Genomic DNA, 23,944 nt, shown 5'->3' on the forward strand with positions numbered 1-23,944 from the left:
AGGATAGATTCAGGATGCTTCAAACTCTTCAAGGAAAGAGGAAACAGAAAAAAAAAATCAGGAGAAAAGACAAAAGATGAATATTAAAGTAAGACTATGTGGCATTTCCGGAGACAGTGCCAGGGCGAATGAGTCAGTTTGTCCCATTTTTAGGAGATGGGTTGGGCACAACCAACATGGTTCCCTCCATGTATGCGTAATCACTCAACACAGCAACAGTGACTGCAAACTCAGACAAGGTAGTGGTCAAAATGACCACGTATCCTGAGTGTACAGTTTAGGAACAATTTTCTGATTTATGGTCCAATTCTAATATCTGCTTTGAGTAAAGTTTTCCAAAGTCTGCCAACATTTCCAAATCCAAGATTTAGATATATAGACAGTATTTATTAAAGACAGAGGTTAATGGCACAAGATAAAATAAGGAGAAACATTGCTGTAATATGCACATCCCTGCTGTTATCTGCTGAAGCCTCACTCTCCCTTACTCTAGCAGTCTTAATAAATGTATGCTGAAGCCTGGATGTCTTCTACTCCACTGCAGCTTGAAAAAAAACCTTCATATTATCTAATGAGGTCAATTTAGGGTCAAGTTCTCCTCTTTACAAAACTGCTGAGACATCAAAATGTTTGAACTGTTATCCTCCGGCAGACGTATTAGGGCGTGCTTGTACAGCAGATCAAACTGAAAATTCTCGCTGATTTCTCAACCAGAAATCAGAGTTTAAGAAATCAAATTCTGGTGCATGTCTGGTATGAAGCCCTAGTCATCAGAGGTTTTGCCAACTTAGGAGAAAACTGTGGGAACAAGTCTCAGTTTGTGTCATAAGCATGACAAACAACAAGACAATTGTCTAACCTTTTAGCTCCGTTTATATAACCGGTGATTTCTTTTCTTAAAATGTTAAGATCGTCTCTCAATTTTGTTATTTTATAATTTACTTCTACGACTGGAATACCTATGCACATTTGATTTTGCTAATCTGTTGTAAAATGGAATGAGAAACATAAATAAAATGAATGGTGTAATTTCTTATTTTCATACATTTTTGCTTTAAAAAAAGAAGAAGCATAAATCATTCCCAAATCGCCGTTAAATCCTTTTCAGTTTATTGACTGACTGATTAACAGCAGCACCGCATGTGACGAGTCACACTGGTAGGGGGGTGGAAATGGGAAAAGAGCGCACTCTGATTGCATCGCTGCCTCTCTGCGAAGCCTTGTGATTTTGATCAGGAGACCTGGGCTAAGCGGCCACCTCCTCCCCTCAAGGGACAGAACATCCTACAATCTGACCACGAAATAAAGCCTTAGACTGCAGCTTTTGATTTGAAAGGAAGGCCCCGCAGGAAGCACACAGAGCAGACAAGGAAACCAATGACAACAAGTAGATTTTGCACGTGTTTGTTGAAGCTCGGCTCCGCCTCGTAGTGTGACCACACGCACCCACTGGGAAATAAGTACATCTTGAATGTCACACACCCATGTTATGCAATGATGTGACTTTGGGTGTGATCATCTTTGCTATTATGAGGTGGTTCCTTTTTGCGTTTTCTGGGATTAATTCTAATTTGACATAAGCATTTTAAAAAAGCTTTTCTACAGGAAGAATTAAAAAGAACAGCAGTGGAAATGGAGCAACAGTCAAGTAGACTCATTTACTCCGTCCCATAAATCAGTGACAGCGACCCAGCCTGTTTTGTTCTGCTCCTCCTTGCTCATGTGGTTGCAACTCTCCATCACTCAGTACAAAGAGAAGGAGGAGGACGGTTATAATAACTGCACTCCTCTTCCCTGGTTTGGGCTTAAAATGGCAGCGTGACCAGCTATGTGTGGAATCTCAACCATTCTTAGTCCTCCCTGTTGAAGAATTGGGAGCCATGGCTGTCAATCCCTTGCAGGCCTCCAATTCGCACATTCACATTTGGTCACAAGAAACAGCAGTGTGGAGTTATCTCAGTGGTTTCTCAACCACAGGTGCAGTCAAGCACAAACAAAAAGAATGGAAGACGCTCCGTGTGAGCCAGCAGAACCTGCTGTTCAACCTGCTGCTTCAGGACAGTGTCGGTGTAACATAAACAAAGATTATTTTAATGTAGACAGAAATATAAAAGCTGTGTGTGCCTCACCAGATCCAGGAGTCAACAGGGGACCCTCCAGCTCCAGACTGTCCTCTTCTGCCTCCTCCAACTTTTTCTTTTTCTTCTTGGGGTCACGAGGTTTGCGCAGTAGAGACAACTCCTCTGGGTGGCGGATATCTAAGGTGGAAGACACAGACATGGGAAGCAAAGGTTTTTCGATGTGGTATAAAAATAAAGCAGCCAAACAAAACTCGACAAAAGGGAGACAGATTTTGATACCGAAAGGAAACATCATCTTGTCACAGGCTGTTGTGAGATTTGACACATTATTTTGATCAGATAATGCTGGGTGAAAATACCAGGTCTGTTTCCAAAACAGGAATGGAGTAATTATATGTACTGCAGCAAAGACAAACCATACTAAGGAATACTCAGTGTTAACTTAGTTTTGATGAGTAGAGCAAAAAACAAAAAGAAAAGTTGGATGTATTTTCAATTACATATTGCAAAGTACACTCTACATTTTCTGATAGTGTTATAACACTGATGATACAATGTTGTTATATGCCGTTTAGTCAGACGATCTACCTGAGCAAAGCCGGAAGTAGTTTATTTTTTTGCGTTGTTTTTTTTAACAGATAACTCCTGGTTGCATTTGATGCAGTTGTTAAAGAGCTTATTCTGTCCAAGGGAAATCTCAAAACATTTATCCATTCTTTTATAACCTTGCATATTAGGTACTCCAAGAAACTGCTTTTAGACTTTGTCTTCCATTTCTCACCATTGATATTTGAAATATTGCCTCCACTTCATTTGTGAATTCATTTTAAATAACAAAAAAGTCCCTATGCAGTGTTGCTCTAATAAGCTTCAACTGCTCCACCGTTATGCACATACTGCTGCACAGTATGCAGCATATCAGCTAACCTGATGCTTTTACATGGTCTAGACGCCATGTACACCGAGAGGCGTCTGAGATCTTGCTTTCCAATATTTTGGAGTGCAGTCTGCAGATAGGATTGTTCATCAACTACTTTTAAATCTTTAATAAAAAAAAGACTCTTTTTGTGATTAGTGACATGTATTCACACTCTACATGCTAATAATATATTTGGTTAGCCCTTCACGCCTAACGTTTATGTTAATTTATGTTAATAATAAGATGCTTAAGCTCACAACAAGTGTTTAGGAATTTTGATGGGACCCTCTGAAACCATTGTATACCTTGATACCAGTAAATGGCCCCTGTCAACGTGAACAAACAGTAATTAGTGCTTTCTCAACTATAGGCCTTAAATAAACCACCTGGCTTCTCCTGGGGACCAGAAACAATACCATGAAGCCACACAAGACCGGAAAACAGGGATGCCGAGTCAACATAAAGTGTGAAAGACAGAAAGGAGGAGGAGCAGGAGGGGGTATATGGGTAGAACTGCAAACAGCTGTACACACATGGCGTGGAAAATTGAAAATCCTTTTTCTCATGGCCCCCAAAAATCTCGCTTTACTGTAATCACCAATTGAGCCATGGGAGCCACAGCATTACTCCTCCTTAGCAGAAGCGCATCAAAGATGAATTCAGTTGGTGCTGATGGTAAATTTTAAGGAATGACATCTTTTACCCAAGAAGCTTCCTATTAATTTGAATAATGAAAAAAAAAGAGTGCAAGAAGCCGACACCATGCAGAGTAGATGGACTCAAGCAGCGGCCCGGGCTTCTCTTATTTTCTCTCCATCCCTTGGAGCAGAAAGCCAACATTCAGCAGCAGCTTTGATAGGACGATTCTGACGAAGGAGGTGAAGGAGCCAGAAAGTGTCAGCATTAAAACAGATGGGCCAAACGCAGAGGGAGCACATCTGGACTCAGCTGGATTTGGCTTTCCTCGCAGATTCCTTATAAATCAAAGAGTATGTCGATATTGGAAAGACATTTCTAATTATTTTTAATTCGTCTTCGTACACAGCTGATCGTTGTCTCATTTCCACAGACATAAAGAAAAAAAACCCACCACAGATGAAGGCTTTAACAACTGTGGCAGACTGATTGAGGAGGTCGCTGGAGGTGCTGAGGAGAGCGAGGCCAGGAGGCTGGAGGGGAACATCTTGACTTGGTGAGAAGCTGTTTGGCTTGTGTAACTAAAGCAAAAGCATTCCAGGAGTTTTAAGAACTACCAGATGGGAGTTGGTCCTCTCTCCCCGTCTCCCTCCTCCCTCATTCTCGTACTGTTGCAGCACTGGAGCAGTCCCTCTGCCCTTATACAGCCATGTGAGCTCCAAGCGTGCTGCTGAGCTTTAACCTGACTGAACTATGCGAAGGGGCTGGTTGACACACAAACACATGCACTGTGTGACGTGTTTCAGGCTGCGAATACTTGGACAGGACATGCGTCTAGCTGAGGCATAGCAGAAGCATGTGGCATTTTACTACACTGTCATTTTAAGAGTTTAGCTCGTACACACATAATGGAAAATTTTCTGATTCACACAAAAGAGACATTTCGTAATATTGTGCATCTGATGAAAATGAAGATATGTCTTTAATTTGTTGTATCATGGGTTAAATTGTGACCCTCGTCTGTGTTATTCAGCTCAGATTTTAATGATTTTTTTTTTTTTATAAATTTGTTGGAAAACTTGGTCAAATCTCTTGAATTATACATCCAGATTACATGACAAAATGAAACGTGTATGTCCTGCTGGTTGGTAACAAGCATGACGGTTGTTTTAACGATTAGTGGACATAGCAGAAATAAGCTTGCGCCAACAACACGCTCTTCAGTGTGGGAGGTCTTACTGAGGTAATAGTTGGTAATTTTCAGTTTCAGTTAGGTGTTTAAATAACAACAACAGGAAAGACGTAAAAGCTGTAAGAATCTGTTTTAAAAGGAAATGGTATTTTCTAGGGAGGCATGTCAGTTTATTCTGGCTGCTACAAAGGAGAGCGAGAAGCTTTCCATCTCTTCCTGTTATGGAAGTGACTTGATTTGGAAATGTTGTACCAACACGTTCTGTGCCCCCTCAGATCACCATTAAGTATCATAAATTTGACTTTTTTTCCCTCCACTAGCAGCAGCTCTGCCCTTTCATACTTTTAAACAGTGATTAGATCTCAGGATTTACCAGCTTTCTCCAGTGTGAATGGTATTACATCATGTTGTCTCTTACATTATGACCTTCTAAGCATCTTATTTTAAAGAGATGCAGCACTTCAGTGATTCCTCATAAATCTCAGGAATAAATCTCCCTTCTCTGACATACCTCAACTTTAACAGTTTGTCATCTGCTCCCACAGAGAGAAGCACCCGCTGACTTATTTCCAGGCAAACAGTGCGAAGCTTGTGTTCGGTTCCAACATGCAAACGACTCAGGAGGTAATTTATGTTACAAAATGATTATATAATTTATTTATTTATTTTTTGGCCATTGCATTGGATCCCCACCAATTCACCGTTCAGTAATCACAGATTCATTTCTTTAGAGAGGTCTTAAATATTCACAGACATTTGCAGGTGATTGTGGGCACCAAACTCCACAATGCATTGGGTCCACTGTATTGTGTTTTTGTTATTATTCTAATGACAGAATTTCCTTTAAAGACCATGCAAAATATTCAACTAAGATTCTTTAAATACGTGCACATAGATGCTCAAACATCTCACACGAGACATCTGCATTGATATATTCTACATCCTACTTCTATAAAGGTAGAATTACCGGGAAACGGCATAATAGAGTAAAAGTCACAATATAATTTACTTTTGTGAAACCACATAGAAATAAAGCACTGATGGAGCAAAAGGAGCCTGGAAGAATAAAGTAAATATTTTTAGACATTGGAAAACACTCGTTGATTTTTCAGTGGTCTAACTGTATGGCATTGTGTTGGTTTAAGACTTCATCTTAGGGAAATCAGTTCTTCTAAACTCACCACATATCTTGGGATGATCTTGTATGGAGGAGATGTGACTAATGAGATTTTTTTTTGACAAATGTTTGTCACTTTTCTGTCAGCAGAAATGGGACAGGAACAACAAGTCCCCCATCTTCTATCCTACAGACTTCTGACAGCAACCAGGCCTGAGGTCAGAGGAGCGGGGCTGACAGGGAGCCAGCTGTATGTGAAAGATCTGCTCCTTGGAACAGATGACTCAGTTCAGTGAGTAATACCCACCACAAAAAAGACAGAAACTTTGTCACAGTCTAATTTTAGAACACCAGAAATTACAGTATAAAAAGGTGCAAACCCTACATGGACATCCACGAAGACAAAAATTAAGGATTTACAATATGACATGAGCTCATTCGTAAAAAAACAGCTTGCTTTGTTTATCAGACAAGGCCTAAAGTGTAGTAAATAAGAAGACACTTTTGATTTAGGAGTCAGAGTTAAGTCAAACCACAGTTGTTTTATATTATAAACAACACTGGCCAGTACATTTAGGCCAAGATAAGTAGCCCACAGCTTGATGGGCCATAAATCTGCTGGAGCTGAACAACAAAGCAACAGCCCAAACATTAAAATAACTTATCAGAAACTTTACTGAAAAGACCATCAAAGTCAAACTCCCAATACAAAAGTGCTGCCTTAAGCCTTTGTTTTCACATTCATCTGGATCCACTGAGATTTATTAATTCATCTGTTCGTTATCCATCCCTTACCCACACACCAGGTCAGAGGTTATTGGTCCAGGAGGGGAAACACATTCTTCCTTCCCGCCAGAGAGACCAACTCATTCTAGGGGTTTCCAGAAGAGAAATACTGTATACTCCCCACAGCTGGTTATGAGTCTGCCCCGTAGTCCCCCTATTGGATAACCTCCACAAGGAGGCATCCAGAAGGTATCCTGATCAGATACTCATACTGATTCAGCTGTCTCCGCTCAGCTTCACTAAGCAGTGCCTAATCTGCAGGAGGAAGCTCATTTCAGTCGTTCTAAATCTATTGGTCCTGATAAATATTTCCTGGCCAAAAGTGAGGATTGTTACAGAAACAGATTGGTTAACTGGGAACATAACCTTTCCTTTCAGCTCTTTCAATCAAACTCAAGCTCCATCCTACAATCACTTGTGAACACCAGGATACTTGAAAATGACTCTGTTTTAGGCAAAATCAACCTCCACCCAGATAAAGAGCATCTTTTTCTGGTTGGCAACTATGGCCTCTGAGAGGAGTTGATCTATGTACTGTAAAATGGGTTAGTACATATGAAATCCTCCTTTTGTGTCTCTGCTTACTGTAATGAATGACTAAATGTCATAATTAAGTGGAGAAACCTTACTCGTTACCCTGCAGAAAGGAGGCTTTTTGTTAACATCACAAAACCCGTAGCAAAGTGTTGGTTAGATGTTGGAAAGTAAATAAATCCTCATGGTGGAGGAAGGCAAACAGGATGCACACCAACACAAACTGGAAATGTTTTTATCAGAACATTATTATGGGCTCTCTAGCACTTTAACCAGAGTTCATGAGAATTCTCATTACTGTTGACTAAAAAAAAAAAAAAAGCACACATCATCTTATAAGCAGAAAATTCCCTAAAGTCATCCCTTCACTATCAACTTAGCAGCACAAAACAGGATGTGAGAGCAGCCAAATAGCAATAGTGGTCAAAAATAGGAGTGGTGGAAAGTTATTTTCATTACAGTGTATTACAGTACATCAACCTTTAGCTACATTTTTTCCTCAATGTGTCAACCCAGATGGGCTTTGTCTAAGTCAAAAGACAACCTCCTACAACATTCATATTTTGCTTTCCACTTAACTTGGAGTGTTTAGTTAATTTTCTGCATGTTGCTCCTGTGCAGTATAAGGTATTAATTATAAAAACGATTGTATGACGACGAAAAGCTTGGATTCCAAACTTTTTTAGTATGATGAAAAAATTGACTAACAGTCAAAAACAACACTAAAGGGCTGAGCTTCTGTGCGACCAGCTGACCACATAAAACAGCAAAATCAAAGAAACATATCAGTGTTAGAAGTGCAACAACTAATAACCTGTCATCGAAAAACAAATGTGGTCATGTCTTCAATACATGACCATTCTTTTCTCCTGTCTGCAGTGAAGCCAGGCTGGACAGACCTCGTCTCTTCCTGTTCCTTCTGATTCTCTATCCTTCGTAGCTCAGCAGAAATGTTCAGGAAACTGTTAAGCTAAGAGTTCCCTCGAAAAAACAACGTACCCAGACGTGAATGTTGCTGTAAATTAAGCCAAGTCAGCTGTCATAAAACTACAGTGCAAAATTGTCTCTTGCTAATGACCAATAAAGAAAAGTGATGTTGAAGGGAGCATTTAGAGTCAGCAAACAATATCCTGACACATACAAAGTCAGCCAAAAGCTATCTGCCTTCAATCTCTGTGAAACTAAAACATTTTTTAATGCCTGACTCACAGAAAAGCTTTTATTCTGTTCACATCAGCAGGCTTCAAAAGCAGCTGTTGTTCGATTTAAGCCCAATAAAAACAACTATGTAGTTTAAATTAAAAACAAGAACATTTGCTGCTGTTGAAAACATTCAAAAAGGAGAAAATCTGCTGCTTGAGCCTCTGATATCTGGCTCAAAACAGTACTGGAACAAAGATGTGTGTTTTGACCATATCCATGAATCCTTCATACGTATTCTTTAGGTTGTTTTACATTTTTTGATGGCACAACAGCAAATGTCTATGGTTCTTAGGGCGCAAAAGTTATCCTGTCGACAGATTCTTCCACCTTAGCTATGCATCTCTGTAGCTACTCCAAAGTAACCATGTTTTAGCAGTCTGATTAATGCTCTCCTTGTTTGACCTGGAACAGTAAATAGCAGCTATGTTTAAAAGTAGTAGATAGTGACAATGTTTGCAGTTGATCCAATATTATGTGTACATTGTGTACTATCAGATAAAATCCCAATTATAAACAGCCAAATTTTTGCTTGTAAAGTGAAAAAGTGTCAAAATGTGTAAAAATGTTTATGAATACATTTGCAAAGCAATACATGTTCTCCAAGCTAGCGAAACATGGATGAGATTGGTGCAAAGAGGCCTTCTGGAAAACACACAGTTTGTTTTTAGGTAAGGGCTCAATGGGATCTAGAATGTGACCTCTGACCTGTCTCTCAGAGAACATAGTGGAGCCAGGGTTATGAGAAATCCACAGAGGGAGCATAAACATGAGTAGTCATGTTTTCTTCCAGTGTTTTCTGTAAGCCTAACACAGATTGATAATCTTTGTATACTAAACATTAATCTGAGGTAGCTACAAACCTGAGTTCAAGGACATAACTTCATACAGGCGGGCGTGCAAAGAGGAGAGAGTGTTTGATAAACACAAGAAATTACTACATAAAAACAGAGCCACAGGAAGGGTGTGATTATCAAAGCTCAACGTAGAATATTTCCAAAAATACCATCACCAGAGGAAGTTTTCAGTTCAGCAGGGTGTGTGCCTTCAGCATATCCTTAAACACTCCAAACAATCCGACGTCATAAAAAAAAAAAACGAGCAGACGGTTTCACTCACTGAAAGTCTTGCAGATGTCCGACACAGCCTTGAAGACCCGGTCTGAGAAGTTCACCTTGACCTTCATGTGCTTCATGTTGGGCAGCTGCAGGCGCAGCAGTTTGTGCTGCGGCGTGAAGAGCAGCCTGGCGTCGGCCTGGATGCCGTACTTGTCCAACGTCCAGTGGGTTTTCAGCAGCCATGTCTTCTTCTTTTCCCACCACAGGGCATGATCTGACCAGTCCTTCTTCACATCTAAAATATGGAGGAAACAAAGAGATGACAACGCTTAGAATGTTTACAGTAAAAAGAGTTGACTAACAAATAAACCCGTATTGTTTACTTTGAGACTAAAAAAAGAAAAAGAAGAGAAGCAAATTTGCATCTGTAGCTACTTAAGATCATCAAATACGCTCCTTCCAGGAAACGGGTCATAATTGGGAAGGACACTGTAAAAGGGTTACTGAAAAAGCTTTTAAAAGGGGCAGCAAAGTCAGAGTGTAAAGGGTGAAAGGAGCGTGTGAAAGATGTGGCTGTTTGAGTGACACAGTGGGAATATCGGGTTCATACCTCCTTTATTCCCAAGTCACACTGTGATCCCTTTTAAAACAAACACAAGGCACCCAAAACCCCACACAGCTCCTAGGCTTTTGCTCAGGAGGAGCTCAACACAATAGCGACAGGCCTGTGGTCTCATGGTCTACGTGTCTGACTTCAAGGTGGAGGTGAAAGCCGCAGGGATTTTAAGGGAGCGCGCAGCATCTGTTTTCAACATCGCATGGTTTCTATTCAAGCAATGCAGCCGTAAGCTGAGGACTTTCAAAATCCCTTCAAAGTAAAATGTAAACATAAAGCTATACATCATTTATTAATAAATACCTTGCATTTCCTTGAGTTATATGCAAGAGAAAGCAAAATCAGTTTTAAAGTAAAGACCCCTTCAAAATCAAGCCTTTCTTCCTCAGTTTCTTAGAAATTAATTATTTTCCGTTTTCCTAGGGTATCCAAAGCACACTAGAGGTCTGTATGTTTTTTCCCCACTAAGCTGTACATCGTGTTACCACACACAGCGAGCTTGAATGGCAAGGGAGTGTAAAAAATAATCAACAACAAAAACTCATCTTAGTGTCACAGAGCCTCTATAACAAACATTACCATTACTTCTACATTCTGGTTACTTAGAAGTGATGCAAGATAAAAAAAAAAAAAAAACATTTTCTGTCCTACTACAGCAAAAGGAAATGTGTAGTTCTCCGTCTCGTGTCTGTAGTAATGCGAGTTGGTCAGATGGGACTGAGATTCAGGGTTTTCGGATGAATATGTGGAAGAGTATCTCATGCCAGCTGTTCGGTGTGGTGGAGGATCTGTGGTGCTGTGGGTTTCTTTCTCTTGCAAAGGAACCTTATGTACCAATATGAACTTTGAAATACAAGAAGATTTTAAATGAGCATTCTCATTCTGGACACTCATATCCCGGAGAAAACTTGTATGGCATTTACAGAAAACCAATGGTGACTCTAGGGATTTTACGGAAAATACTATTTATTTACCCCAGTGAAGCAATGTTCTCAAATTAAATGTTGGACTCTCAGTCAGAGATTATGTTCATTTTCATTTTAATGCTTTTTACACATATTTAACAAGTGTGCCAAAAAATGTATTTGTACACATTAAGAAAATAAATAGAGCAATGTAGTATGTCCCATTCATATATAATCCACTCATAGGACATAAGCAAGAACATAACATAACCTTTGTTCTTCACTTCTTCTACAAGAGCAACGGTTTACAGACACAGATAAATAAACACGATGTTGGATGTTGTTTGTGCCCAATCCCCATGCACCTGTCAGGTGAACAGCTTGTTGCCATGACGTCTGAAACCTGACGTGGCTGTGTTATTTCAGAGTGCTGCTGTTGTTTTCCCTGACCTTTACTTTACATGGGGGCAAATACATGCATTACTGGCACGCCTGCTGATTTTGTCTGAGAGCTGAATGAATGGGATTAGTGGGTGTCTGAGTGAAAACACCAGAATGTCTGTTTGGACCAAGGAAACAAGGCTGCTGTGATGAGGGAAAAGCAAACTGAGCAGAGGAAGGAATTACAATAATGATTAAAATGGAGAGTGTGGGGGGGGGGTATGAGAACTGGGGGGACCCCCATCAGCATCTCAAAGCTTTGAGGACCATCTTGGGGAGGGGCTGGTTGTTTGTAAAGCTGCTGGCTTGTATGCCGTTTACTCCAACAGGCAAACACTTGGAGGCCGAGTGAAAACATTCCAAGCTTTCCGAGTCCTTGTGCAAGTTGCTCCAACAGCATGGGGTCAAGCTGTCACCGCTTCCTTCTGATGCCTCAGACGTGCAGAACACGGCTTCATTGCTACCATCAGCATAACTTTGCCCTCAAGTTTGGTGCAGCTATTAAAAAAAAGAACTAATGAGAGGGACTATGGAGAGAAAACCTGAAAATAATCCTGAATGTATTTTCATAACACTGCTCAGTTTTTCCCCTCAGACAACCTTGTAATTTCTGGTGTCTGGGAACAGCCAACCATAACATTTGGCACTAAGGTTTGCACCACACTTATCCTATAGAAATGCTCTTATATTCATGCATTCCTGAATACATCGACTTGGCTAGTCTTAAGACACTCTTAACACACTCCCTATAGACTCTGCTTCTTCATTTCTTTATAGCCGCCCAATGCTGAGCCCACAGTGAACACGGCCTTCTGCCCTATCCCTCCGAGAGTCATTATGCAGTGGTTCGATGAGTTGTGATTGGACAAAGGCAGCTTGGGCAGCCTTCTATTGGTCCCCTTCAGCAATAACAGGGTAACTCAATCCACACAGAGAGGAAGAGAAGGCCAATGGCGTCTTACAGCTAAAAATATAGCTTGCCAAGCCTGACGTAATGCAACAGCCAGAGGAATGGGGGGCCTAAGTAATTGGGTGCATTAAATGTAGACCCACAGCTCCTGATCTGTGCACATGGACTGAGAGGGAAGGGGAATTAGAATGAGAAAACCATGTTTTATGACCTCCACATGACATGACAAATGATACAGAGAATGTATGTTATGTGCGTCTGCATGTGTGTGCTGCTTTTATCCTCCCATTAACTACATTAGCTCCAAGTGTGCTGTGCATGAGTGTGTCTGGGCTTTAATAGGCTTAATTAATTCATAAATTCTAGCAAAATAAGTACTTCACATTCTGCACCATAATTTCTTAATCTGATTTATGCATAAATTGCCATGAGCAGAGATGCAGGTTATTAAAGAAAAGAAAGACAAATCACTTCCCCCAAAGGCTTGATCTATCAAGAGGAAAGCTAAAAACCATGAAATGTTTCTCAGCAGGTACAAAAGTACTCAGTCTGAAGGGCTTTCATTGGGATTTGCTCTCCTCTACATACTCCCTCCATATCTTGTCTTCTGCTCTGAATATCTTTTTTGTTTACACTGGGAGGCTACTTTGTTTATGGACGCCTGTCTGTAAGGGGGAGGGCCAGGGAAGAGGGATGATGAAGGGAATGAGTAAAAGGGCATGAAAACGATGGGTGAGCAGGATGAGCTACAGACGGGGAGGAGCAACAGCAATATGACAAAGCAGGTGGTAAAGCAGCAAGGACATTCAAGGTTAAAACTGATGTTAAACCACACCTTCAATTTATTGGGAATAATTCAAATTAACTAAGAAAGAATAAAATTTACCAACTGTAACAACCAAAAAGGCGCCCTCTGCTATGTCATATTAGCCAGGTTATCTACGTTATTCCAAGCTGTATTGACATAGCATGGATTCTTTTTGCAGCTTCTGCCAATGATGTGGAAGTTACACTAAAATAATGGTTACATCCTTTTACTCGTCAGTGCATGACATCCCAGTATTTCCATTCCTGATCACATTCTAACACAAAACAGTCAAATACATAAGATTTAGAAATGTGGAAAAACTCCAGATCCATATTGAAATAAATTAAGATTTCCAACATTGCAGCTGAAAGCCTGCCTCTCCCTGGTCCTACGACACGAGCATCCCAGCGTCTGCAGTTTTTCCAAGCAACATTAGAACAAAAATCAGGTAATGTGTGGCTCTTAATTTTTCCAAGAGCCACATATGCTCTGCAAGACATGAACATATCAGACTGGTGGTGTGAAAGTCACAAAACAATGTGGATAAAAGCTTTTTTTTTGTTGTTGTTTTTTTTTGTGATATGCAATAAATGCAAAACCTTCTTGTAGAAAAACTAAACTGCTTTTTGGAAAAAAAAAAAGATTTTAAAAAGTGAGTCAATGGTTCAACTGAAAGAAAATATTTATCACTGTCAGCGCTACTGCAGGCTGAAATCAAAACTAAATCTAAAAACATAAAGTTTAAGCACAAAAGAAGTGTTGTCTTGCAGCTTTAACGGGGAGATTGTGGAGAGTGAACTCAGTGACATGATGTAGCTATTTTTTTTTCAGTGTTTCGCAGCAGTAGACATCAGCTGGCAGCCAAAGCCAAAGCCACCCTCATAAAATGATTTAAAGGGGCTGTGTGTGGAGCTTTTGTGAGGCTTTTTAACTCCGATCAGCCAGTGCAACCAGTACGTCAGTCATCACTAAAAACATGTCCGTGCACTGAAAGGCCGTGTCACTTTCAGCCATCAGTTGATAACATTACGACCGGGTAAGACTAGTCATGCCGTTTCCAAGGCGACTACTGTCTGACGCCACAGGGGCTGCAGTGTGACGACTTGTTTTCAAACACAACAAAGACGAAGAGCAAGGTTTGTTAGAATTAACCTAGCACATTCACAAGAACACAGACTGGACAGAAAACGCTACAATAAAGATTAGGAGAGCATTGTTCTTAAGTTGGAGACACTAAATACATTATCCATAATGCATTCACAGCACTTCACTTTTTCCATATGTTCTTTTTCTTCCAAATTCTAAACATAAATACCCTTTTATGATAATGTGAAAACAATTTTTGAGATTTTTGCAAAAGTTTTGCAGAACAAAATGTCCTGAAGTGGCCAAGCAAGACTCCAAGCTTGAATTCAATAAGCCATATCTGGAGAGATCTGAAAATGGCCAGACAGACGTCTCCCATCCAACTTCATGGAGCTTCAGAAGTTCTGCAACAAAGAAGGGGTAAAACTGTCTAAAAAATAGGGGAGGTAGACTTGTGTGTCATATTTAAAAAGGCTTCAGGCTGTGATTGTTATCAAAGGTTGATCAACAAACTACAAAATGTTATTTCTTGTTTTTTTTTGTTTGTTTTTTTGTTTGTTTTTTTCAAATTACAAGAGTCTCAAGCATCTTTCTATTTTGTCGTAATGGGGTATTTGTGCATAGAAATATGAGGAATGAGCTGAATTTGATACAATTTGGAATAAGGCTGTGACATAAAATTTGAGAAAAAAAAAAAAAAGAACCTGAAGCCCTGTGAATTCTTTCAACAAATGTCTCCACATATTTTTTTTTTAAGTTCATGCATACAGAATCTTAAAATTCTACTTACATTTATCCCATAAATCTACATAAATTTAAAGCAAGTAGTTAAATCCGGTAATGCTGAAGTGTTTTTTATCGATAAGGTTGAACTGAAGGAGGATATCTGAGCTCGTTTCCAGACCCCTGGTTACATAACAGCTCAGTTCTCTGCCAAGAGTCTATCAAACTAAGCATTTATCACATAAATTAAATATGCAATGCACACAGAGCTTGAAAGGGAGTCAGGGAAAATTCTCATATGTTATTGATTGTAGTCCTTTGATACCCCTCCTATTCCTGCTACCACTACTAATGCTACCTCTGTGCCTCACACGCAACCACAATCCAGCCAAAATCAAGGTAATGTCTTTCTCAGGACATATGGTTTCGTCATTACACAAACAACCCAAATTCAATGAATGGAGTATTAAAACTTTGTTCTGTAAATCACCGTTTTGCCTATTGTAAAAAGTTAATCTACTAATGTTCTTTATTACAGTCTTAAAAGGTTAAACTTTCGTTTTTTTATTTTGCGAAGCATGGATTTGAGACATTGCAGCTGTAGGTTTACATTTTATTTGTGGTTTCTTAAAAATAATGAAGCAACATGAGCAGAGCTAATGCCTGAAAGGCACATGGATAAATATGATGTAACTGGTCTGAATAATTTTATCAACCAGGTAAACAGATAAACTCCTCCCTTTGCAACTTTGGCTGTTTAAACATGATATACAAGTACTTCTGCGTTACTGCAGATGTCTTGTTAAAACAAATTCTCTGTCACAACGTGGAAGCACTAACGGTTTCCATCAGAGACTGGCAAATGGTAGAACTCAGGCTCAGATGAGGAGATCACATTTATTACAGCTGAAAAGATTTTGTTCAAATGCAGAAGCATATGGAAGATAAAAATACCGGCTCAGCCTGAGATGGCATAAAAGCCAGGAAGCATTGCCCTTTAAAGTATCTGAAACCTAAACCAGACACGTTAGAGTGGCCAGCCTGTCCAAATGAGAAGAATCCAACATTTCTGGCTTTGACGAATCAGACAAAAAGCCGGAGGGCTACAGGGCGCCTCCTTAGATGCAGATACTTTGTATCCATTTGTGTCATAATCCCAACAGAGCAAAGCAGTGGGGATAGTAGTCCTCCACCCCGACACAGCTTTATACAATTAAGTATTCTGGGTCCTGGTGGAATAATGAGGTTACAAAGAAACTCTGGGAATAAGATCAATGGAGAAGATATACAATATTCATCTGTTCTTTTTTTTTTTCCATACAGGAACCCAGTTAAAATTCCCTTCAGGATTTTGACGAGCTGCTCCACTGAAGCCTCTTTGAAACGGACAACAGGATACTGTTGCAACAGTTCAAGAAGCTCCAAAGTGGGCCTAAGAGGTAAAAGGAAACCTGAGAAAATGTCCTGCAGCTCAGGAGGGCTGCTTCTAAATAAAATGATTTAGTAAACCTTAGTACACCTAAATATTTGACAAAACATCTGGTTCCACTCTATTATTGCCAAGTGCCTTGGTTGTGAAAACAAACTCCATGGTAGGTTTAGAAATGAGTGAAATGAGGGCCGAGAAGCTGCACAAACCCCTCCAGATCATTTTACTCTATTGACACAAAGGTTTGTGGTGTTATACCAACAATGAGCAGGTTTAAGGTTTCCCTGCTCTAAATCTACTGTGCTATTTGTACTAGAGGAAGGTGAAAGGGACAAAGCTATTTGCAGTGGATTCCTTAAGGAACCAATGAAAGGATTTTGCAGTTCATGGTTTAGATGCCACGTATGATTAAATCATCCTTAACAAGCACAGGAATGTACAAGAAGAGCAAAGCATTCCTGAATTTCTTTGATTCCACAGCAAAATAATAAAAAAAGGATTAGATGTTTCCGTATTTTTCAGAAGCCTATTCATAAATAGCATATTTCTAGAGAAATGACTGTTCTGTTTATAATTATACTATTATCTGTTCCTTGAATAATCAAGCATTGAACAGTAAAATGATTCTGCAATGAAACCAAGAAGAAGATAAACAATAATAATCCTTAATAGAAGCTTTTAATCCACTTAGTAAAACAGAAATGGAAAACTACTGCTAAGGCTTTAGCAAGCCTTAGCAGTAGCAAGCCTTCTCCTCAACATGACCTAATAGTGTGTTGCAATAAATACAAAACTCATTATGAGTCTGATTTTATGTTAAACAAAACCTCAAATAATGTATTTAGGACTTCCACTTTATCTTCACAGAATAGTGGAAGAACCCAGATACATACAGAGAAGGAAGGACTCCAAGATGGAAGGGCAGAGGGATGGAAGTAAGGATACAAATAACACAAGGACAGAATAAATGGACAATCTGAAGGAAAATTAAAGTAAGAAAAAAAAAACAAGGAGGAGAATGAGGAAGGAAATATGTGTACAAATGTGAGGAAGGAGATGGGATGACAAGGACGTAAGCACAGTTGGAAGGAAAGAAAGACAACTTAAGACAATGGGACAGAAAAAGCCAAGAAATACTAATTTCTTTCCAGCCAAGAAATACTAATTTTTCCCTTCATGCTTTTCTTCCTTACAATCTTGTCCATGGCTGGAAAATATTTAAAATTGAATTCCCTACTTTTCTGAACTGTGCAGGAAACCTGTTTCTTGATAAGTTACCACAGAGTCTTCAGGTTAAGCATTCTGCACGCTTGTTGTGTATGAATATATTAAACGGCTCTTAAAAACAAAAGATTTGATTCTGTCAACCTGTGTTCACATAGGAATGCTGAATATGCTTCCAGTTCTTCAGGGTCATGGTTTACGTGAAACCACAGATCTACTCTGAATGCTGAGTAGCACAATCACTGTAGCATCTGAAACAGGAAAGCTCTAGCCTGGGCAGGACCACCACTTAGGCTAACTACTTCCCGTCAGAAAGATTAAACAGCAAGATGATTACATGAGTTGGCAGACCATTTCTCACTTCGAACCGACAGACGTAGAACAGCTTGACGGCCACAATCAATGAGACTCCTATACATAGGAATATGTCTCTGTATCATGCTTTAGTGGAACAAAAAGAACGCTGAAGCCACTCATCAACACAGTTCACATCTGCAGTAAAGGGAATAAAATCTGAGACGCGTCTTTACATCCTCAGGAAAGATATGACTATCAATATCTCAGACCGATCTTTCCCTAAGGTCCTTACAAAATGTCTGACATAGCAAGAGGGCAGGAAGGCGGGAAAGAAAGCTAGACAGAAGGTAGAAGGCAAATAAAAAAAAAGAGGAAGTTGAGCATCCTGTGTTAAACAGTAACCATTTCCTAATGAAACCTGGATCTATTGTCAAAGAAAAGCCATCTCCATGTGGTCACCACAACCTGTAGCAGAGTTAGGCTTACATTGCAAAAAGGAAACTGCAAAAAAAACAGCTGTTTAGGTGAAGAGATACGTTTAAACAAGGGAAAAAGTTTAGTCTGTAAATTTACTTTCTACAACTATAACTATGTGCTGGTTAAATTGTAACTGGTGCATTGACAGTAGTTGTGAGCATTACCCCTTCAGATGAAAGAGGTGCGTACCTTGGCTATTCTCCCTAATCTTAATGTCAGTTATCAAAACTAATGATATAACTCCTGTCGAACGAAGGTGCTCCATGTCATTTCAGCTAGTGCATATTTGGTAAAGTTGCCATTCACAGTGTAAGTGTTGCTCAGAAAAACAGGAGGAAAACAGTGAGACTTACATACGCAAAGGGTATCCATGGTAGAATATGACTAAAGAAGAAATACCGCAAAATGTTCTGTAAACAATAACCATGCTAAACGCAAAGCTAAATGTACTTTCCTATTGACTCTTCTGCCATCACCTCTTTAATAGAGACAATATGGTTTTTTTGGTGTGCCTCGTGATTTTTTCAATTAAAACAGTGTACCTTGGCTCAAAAAAGGTTGAAAAACACTGCTCTAAGCAGCCAAGCCAATCATTGCATGAGAAAGGATGTATTCATGAGGCTAGAAGTGAGACAATACTCTGTTTGCTTAGATAGACTTGTTCCCCTCAATTAAAGCAGAATAAAGTTTTACTGTTTTCAGTAAATTAGGAATCACAGAATAATTTGATTTGATAGATGCCAAGAGAATAGATTTTTATTACTTTTTTTCTCTAATTCAGAAGTTTACACACACACACTAAGATTACTTTGTAAAAAGTGTGGGAAAGCCCTGAGGCACAAAACATTTAAATTAACTGGAGGTACACATGTGGATGCATTTTAAGGCAAAACATCAAACACATTCCCTTTAATGTCTTCTTAATGTGCTTTCTAAACTTCATTACATTTTATTTAAAATATAACCCTATGGAGGATAAATGAGGGCAATATTGACAAATGGCACGACAGCTTTACCTCCTGTGAAGACACTAGCAAAGTGAATATGTAGGGCACAGCAAATGCAAAACACACAACGTTTTCCATGTAGGAAAAGTTCTATGTGGCAGGTCGGTGGTACGGCAGCCAAAACCTGCATGCCTTGCACTGGAAGCAACCACATGCGCTATAGAGACACACCAGACCAATTAGTTTGCTCAAGTTCTATTTCTGGAACACTGAATAGTCAGCGTACATGAACCCAGGTCAGAAACAATGAAAGAATGAACAAAGCTTAGTTTGGAGTTTCCAGTTGATCGTCTACAGACATCTTGCTATATTTTAAGACACGTTATTCTTGGTCATAAAATAAGTCTGAAATACTCCCATAAAAACGCAGCTATTTTAGTGGCAACTAGAAAAGAAGGTGAAAACAGGGAGAGAGGCAAAGAGGGAGGGGTTTACGAAGAAAGTGGGAAGAGGATGAAGAACGCAACAGAGACTCCAGCAATGACGGCAGCCACCAGAGAGCCACATGCCAATCCCTGGAGCTCATTTCCTGCTTCATCGAAGACTTTTATGGAATTGTAGTAGCATGGCTAACGTCACACTGAGGGGAGATGGCAAGAGGAGAGAAAGATCAGGCCCTCTACTCTCTTCTCGCTCATCTGTCTCTTTTCTTATTTTCTCTTTTCTAGCGACAGTGCTTTGAAAAAAAGTACCGTATTTGAATATTTACAGATTTTTTTTCTGTCTTTGATCTGTTACAATTAGCTAAGACAAAAAGGTAAACAAATTCTAGTATTGGAAAAAGATAACCTAAGTGAAAGCAAAAGTTCTTAAATGGGGATTTTATTAGCCTTGGCCTATAAGAAAATATATTTGTGACTTATAACCAATAACTGGTTTTCCCACAGCAATAATGTTTGTCCTCTCCTTTTCAAAGATATTTGAACTCACCCACACAGGAAGGTTTTCAAGCATTCACAGCCTGTTTTACGCCACAGCATCTCAATTGGATTTAAGTCGGGAGTACGTCTAGTTCAGTTTGACTTTTTTTTTTTAGCATTCAGGGCTGAATTTTCTGATATGCTTTGATAATTAATTTGCTGCATAGCCCCTGTGTGCTTGGCCTTAAAAATCACAAACTGATGGCCAGATAGTCTCTCTCACGATTTTCTGCTAAACAGCAGAAATTTGGATTTTATCGGTTCAGAGCAAATCACCCAGATCCTGATGAAGCAATGTAACCTTCACACTACTACTACCATGTTTAACTGTTGGAATAATGTTATTTTCTGAACTGCTTTGCTACTGCCAAAAACGGTTACACTTTTGTCTCCTAAATCTACAAACTACTTCGAGTGTGAAGGGTTATCAAGATGTTTTCTACAAATAAATTCAGCTGTTTGTGGTCAGCAGTGATTTTATCTTTTCTTTCTTTGGTAAGTGAAACTGGAGCAAAAATAAGTGTTGATTGCATGCAAGTCATGAATTAACATAATTATATTCACATCAAACAAGTTACATTTGGACAACCTTTCTTTTAATAAATAAAACCACTGATATTAAGATTGTTTGATGATTCAAAAAATGGAAGCGTGACTCAGGTTTTATTTTTTTTATTTTATTTTTTTCAAAAGCACTCATGTGTAAGTATGGATGTGAGAAGCACACACTGCTACCCAGATTATCAAAGCTAAAAACCATCCAACTCAAAAAAAAATTATTGCTTTAAACTGAATCAATCTCATGCGGCTCACAGCAATCTGTACAATATGTTCCCTACTAAATGGAAAAGCTTTTATATAAACAGATTGTTATTCGTTTAGATAACATGTACAAATTGAAAGAAAGCTCCAATGATGGAAAGCAACAAACGGATGAAAGGATTACCAGACTCAAGGACCGAGAGGCGGTTAATCGGCTGCCTTTTAAATACAGCTCTCCTGCAGGTTTGCAGGGGGAAAGTGGAAGCAGAGTCGTATTTGTGATCAATACCTAAGTGGCTTCCTGGCATTTGTCTATTCAATCCATTATCAAAGGCCATCTGAGCCTGCAGCTCACAAGAAGGGTCGAATGATGGCAGGAGGATGCATGTCGAGGCGACACGCCCACCGAGCCAGACGACCACACTCACGTGTGGGAACACATGCGTGTGTACGCCTACTGATGAAATCTCATAATCCCAAAAATATACCACACTGAAAGGGAATACCGCTCTTACCTGTACCCAAAACAAGTTCATATTCTCAAAATGTCAACCACCAAAAACAAATTAACCAGAAATCTTAACAGAGTGAAACAAGACATTAATCATTAAACCTAGGATGTTATTTTATGTTAGACTGTTCAACAAAGGATTCTAAAGCATCCCATGCCTGTACAATAGCATAATAGAGTCCAGCTATCATGCTAACGAGTGTTTAGAGGCTAATGTGCAATAAATAAGACCACTGCGACCTCAGAGGAACAGTCTGGTTACTAGTAACAGGAAAAGACGTGATGAGTTTCGTTTTAAACGGGTCACACTGGAGTTGCTCCAACTACATGGCTGATGACCAGAAATATTCCTGAATGGAAAGTTTATTTCTTAAAGAAACAAACTTTTAAGAAAAAAAGTTCTTAAGTTATTTTATATATCTTAGAAAATAAGTCTGAGATATGCAGAAAGTCATGCAAGGGTCTTGTGTGAAGCTGACATAAGTGTTGTACTCCAACATCATTAGTTAGTTGAATAGTAGAAGAGAAATATAAACGTATATAATGCCACACCGCTGACATGACTTACTGCGCTGGCATCTGGATGGAACCAGTAGTCGTTAAAGGATGCAATAGAGGCTAAAAAGGTTCCTGTTTGTAGGACAGATACAACTGAAAACTGACAATTTTTAGGTTGACTGGCATTACCAGTGACTATTATGTGCCATAAAGTCAGATTAAATTAGATTGGAGCGCTTTTAGAAACATGCATCAACATAACTCCTTGAAACACTTGCCTTTTAATAAAGCACATGCTCATTAACAGGGGTAAAAATGAAGTAGCTAGGCTAAAAATGAGGTTACATTTTAGCTGTGCAATTCCACTTGGAAAAAAAATACTCTCCCTTCTAGCATAGTCTGAGTTTACTCCCCTCAACTCAGATTGTTTCTGGTCAATTTTTGACCGGGCCAATCAGCGAACATCAGGAGAAGTTGTGAACGATGACATTGATTTTCTGCGTTGTTTCAGAATTGTAGTCTGCCTGTAGTTTTAGCGATGGATGTGGACGGTTGTTTAGAACGCAGGCAATTTCTCCATAACGTGGAACTGGTGCGTCACAGGCAAATGTTAGCGATTGGAGCAACAAAATGACCCAGAACCAAAGTTTTTTATATATATTGTATGATTAACTGATCTAAATATTAAAAACAGACTTGTCTTATTGGTAATATGTCAACACTAAAAGCACATCAACATGAACGCACCAGCTAGAAAAACACCAACTTCAATCTAAAATGTCAAATTTAAGTCTGCCATTCTCCTTATGCCAGTCTCAGCAGCCCAGGTTATACTTCATTTTAGTGTAACAAGCTTTTACATAGAAATTCAAAATTTATGGATATGCCCTTCTTACCCTTATGATTTGGCCAGCTCTATAGTAGCTCTTCACACAGAAAACCTTCTAACTTCGTAACGATTAATAAATGTCAAAAATACACATATCTACGCCTTATTTTAAGAATAAAAATGTGCTGCATGATCTGTATACTCTAACCAGCAATGTCCAACCTTGAGTTAAATCCAGATTTTAGCTGGATTAATGATTGAAATTCATGACAACCTTATGACTCAGGGTAGCAGAAATATTTCCACTCTTATGTGTCAGTTGCACAAATATTCTCCAAAACTTGGAGAGAAATTTAACAGCAGCACATCGCTCTGCTACTCAGTAAAGAGGAATCTCTCAAATTCAATCATACTTCAGACAGATGAATATAGAGCAACAAAATGGTTATCAATGCCAGTGGAAACACAGGAACTCTGAAATGAATGAGTGGCCTAAGCAAAGATCCATAAACATATTCTGCTACATTACCTTTTAAAGTAAAATTGTACTCACGTCTGTCAAATAGATCATGCATTTCTAAATGTGGCAATGCCAAGACTAGCTAAAGTACAAAAGAGCGTCATATGGTTTACCAGAGGGAGGCTGTCCAACAAAAAAAATGCTCCTAGGACATCAACACAACAATAATGGATAAGGGCGGGTCTTTATCGTGTGTGGGATGACAGGAATTGCATCCAACACTGCACTTCACTGAGCATAGATGCATCCCAACACAGACGACCACAGAGAACAAAGACTTCAATTATGTGGCGCTCCAACAGGAGAGCTAAAAACGGGACCCAAAGGCAGGGAATAAAAACCTTGGAGCGCTGGAGGAATTCTGAGCATCTGAGCACCATCAACACACAACAAGCTGTCACTCCTAAATCGCGCTGCCACCGCTGCTGACCTTTTCTCCAGGCTGCATGAAATGAGCC

The 23,944-nt window shown here is 39.4% G+C and overlaps 1 protein-coding gene across 5 annotated transcripts in view; it reads right to left on the bottom strand.

Moving 5' to 3' along the window:
• fermt2 (FERM domain containing kindlin 2) overlaps nt 1–23,944 on the bottom strand; it is a 42,506-nt gene that overhangs the window by 14,570 nt on the left and 3,992 nt on the right. For all 5 annotated transcript variants that reach the window (XM_007576315.2, XM_007576307.2, XM_007576331.2 and 2 more), the window contains exons 3-4: nt 9,585–9,818; nt 2,130–2,258 (exon numbers count right to left, since the gene is read on the bottom strand). In XM_007576315.2, the coding sequence (XP_007576377.1) occupies nt 2,130–2,258; nt 9,585–9,818 (363 nt within the window). The remainder of the gene's footprint in view (nt 1–2,129; nt 2,259–9,584; nt 9,819–23,944) is intronic.

This window comes from Poecilia formosa, unplaced genomic scaffold (genome assembly GCF_000485575.1).
Source record: "Poecilia formosa unplaced genomic scaffold, Poecilia_formosa-5.1.2 Scaffold8, whole genome shotgun sequence".
Taxonomy (NCBI): domain Eukaryota; kingdom Metazoa; phylum Chordata; class Actinopteri; order Cyprinodontiformes; family Poeciliidae; genus Poecilia; species Poecilia formosa.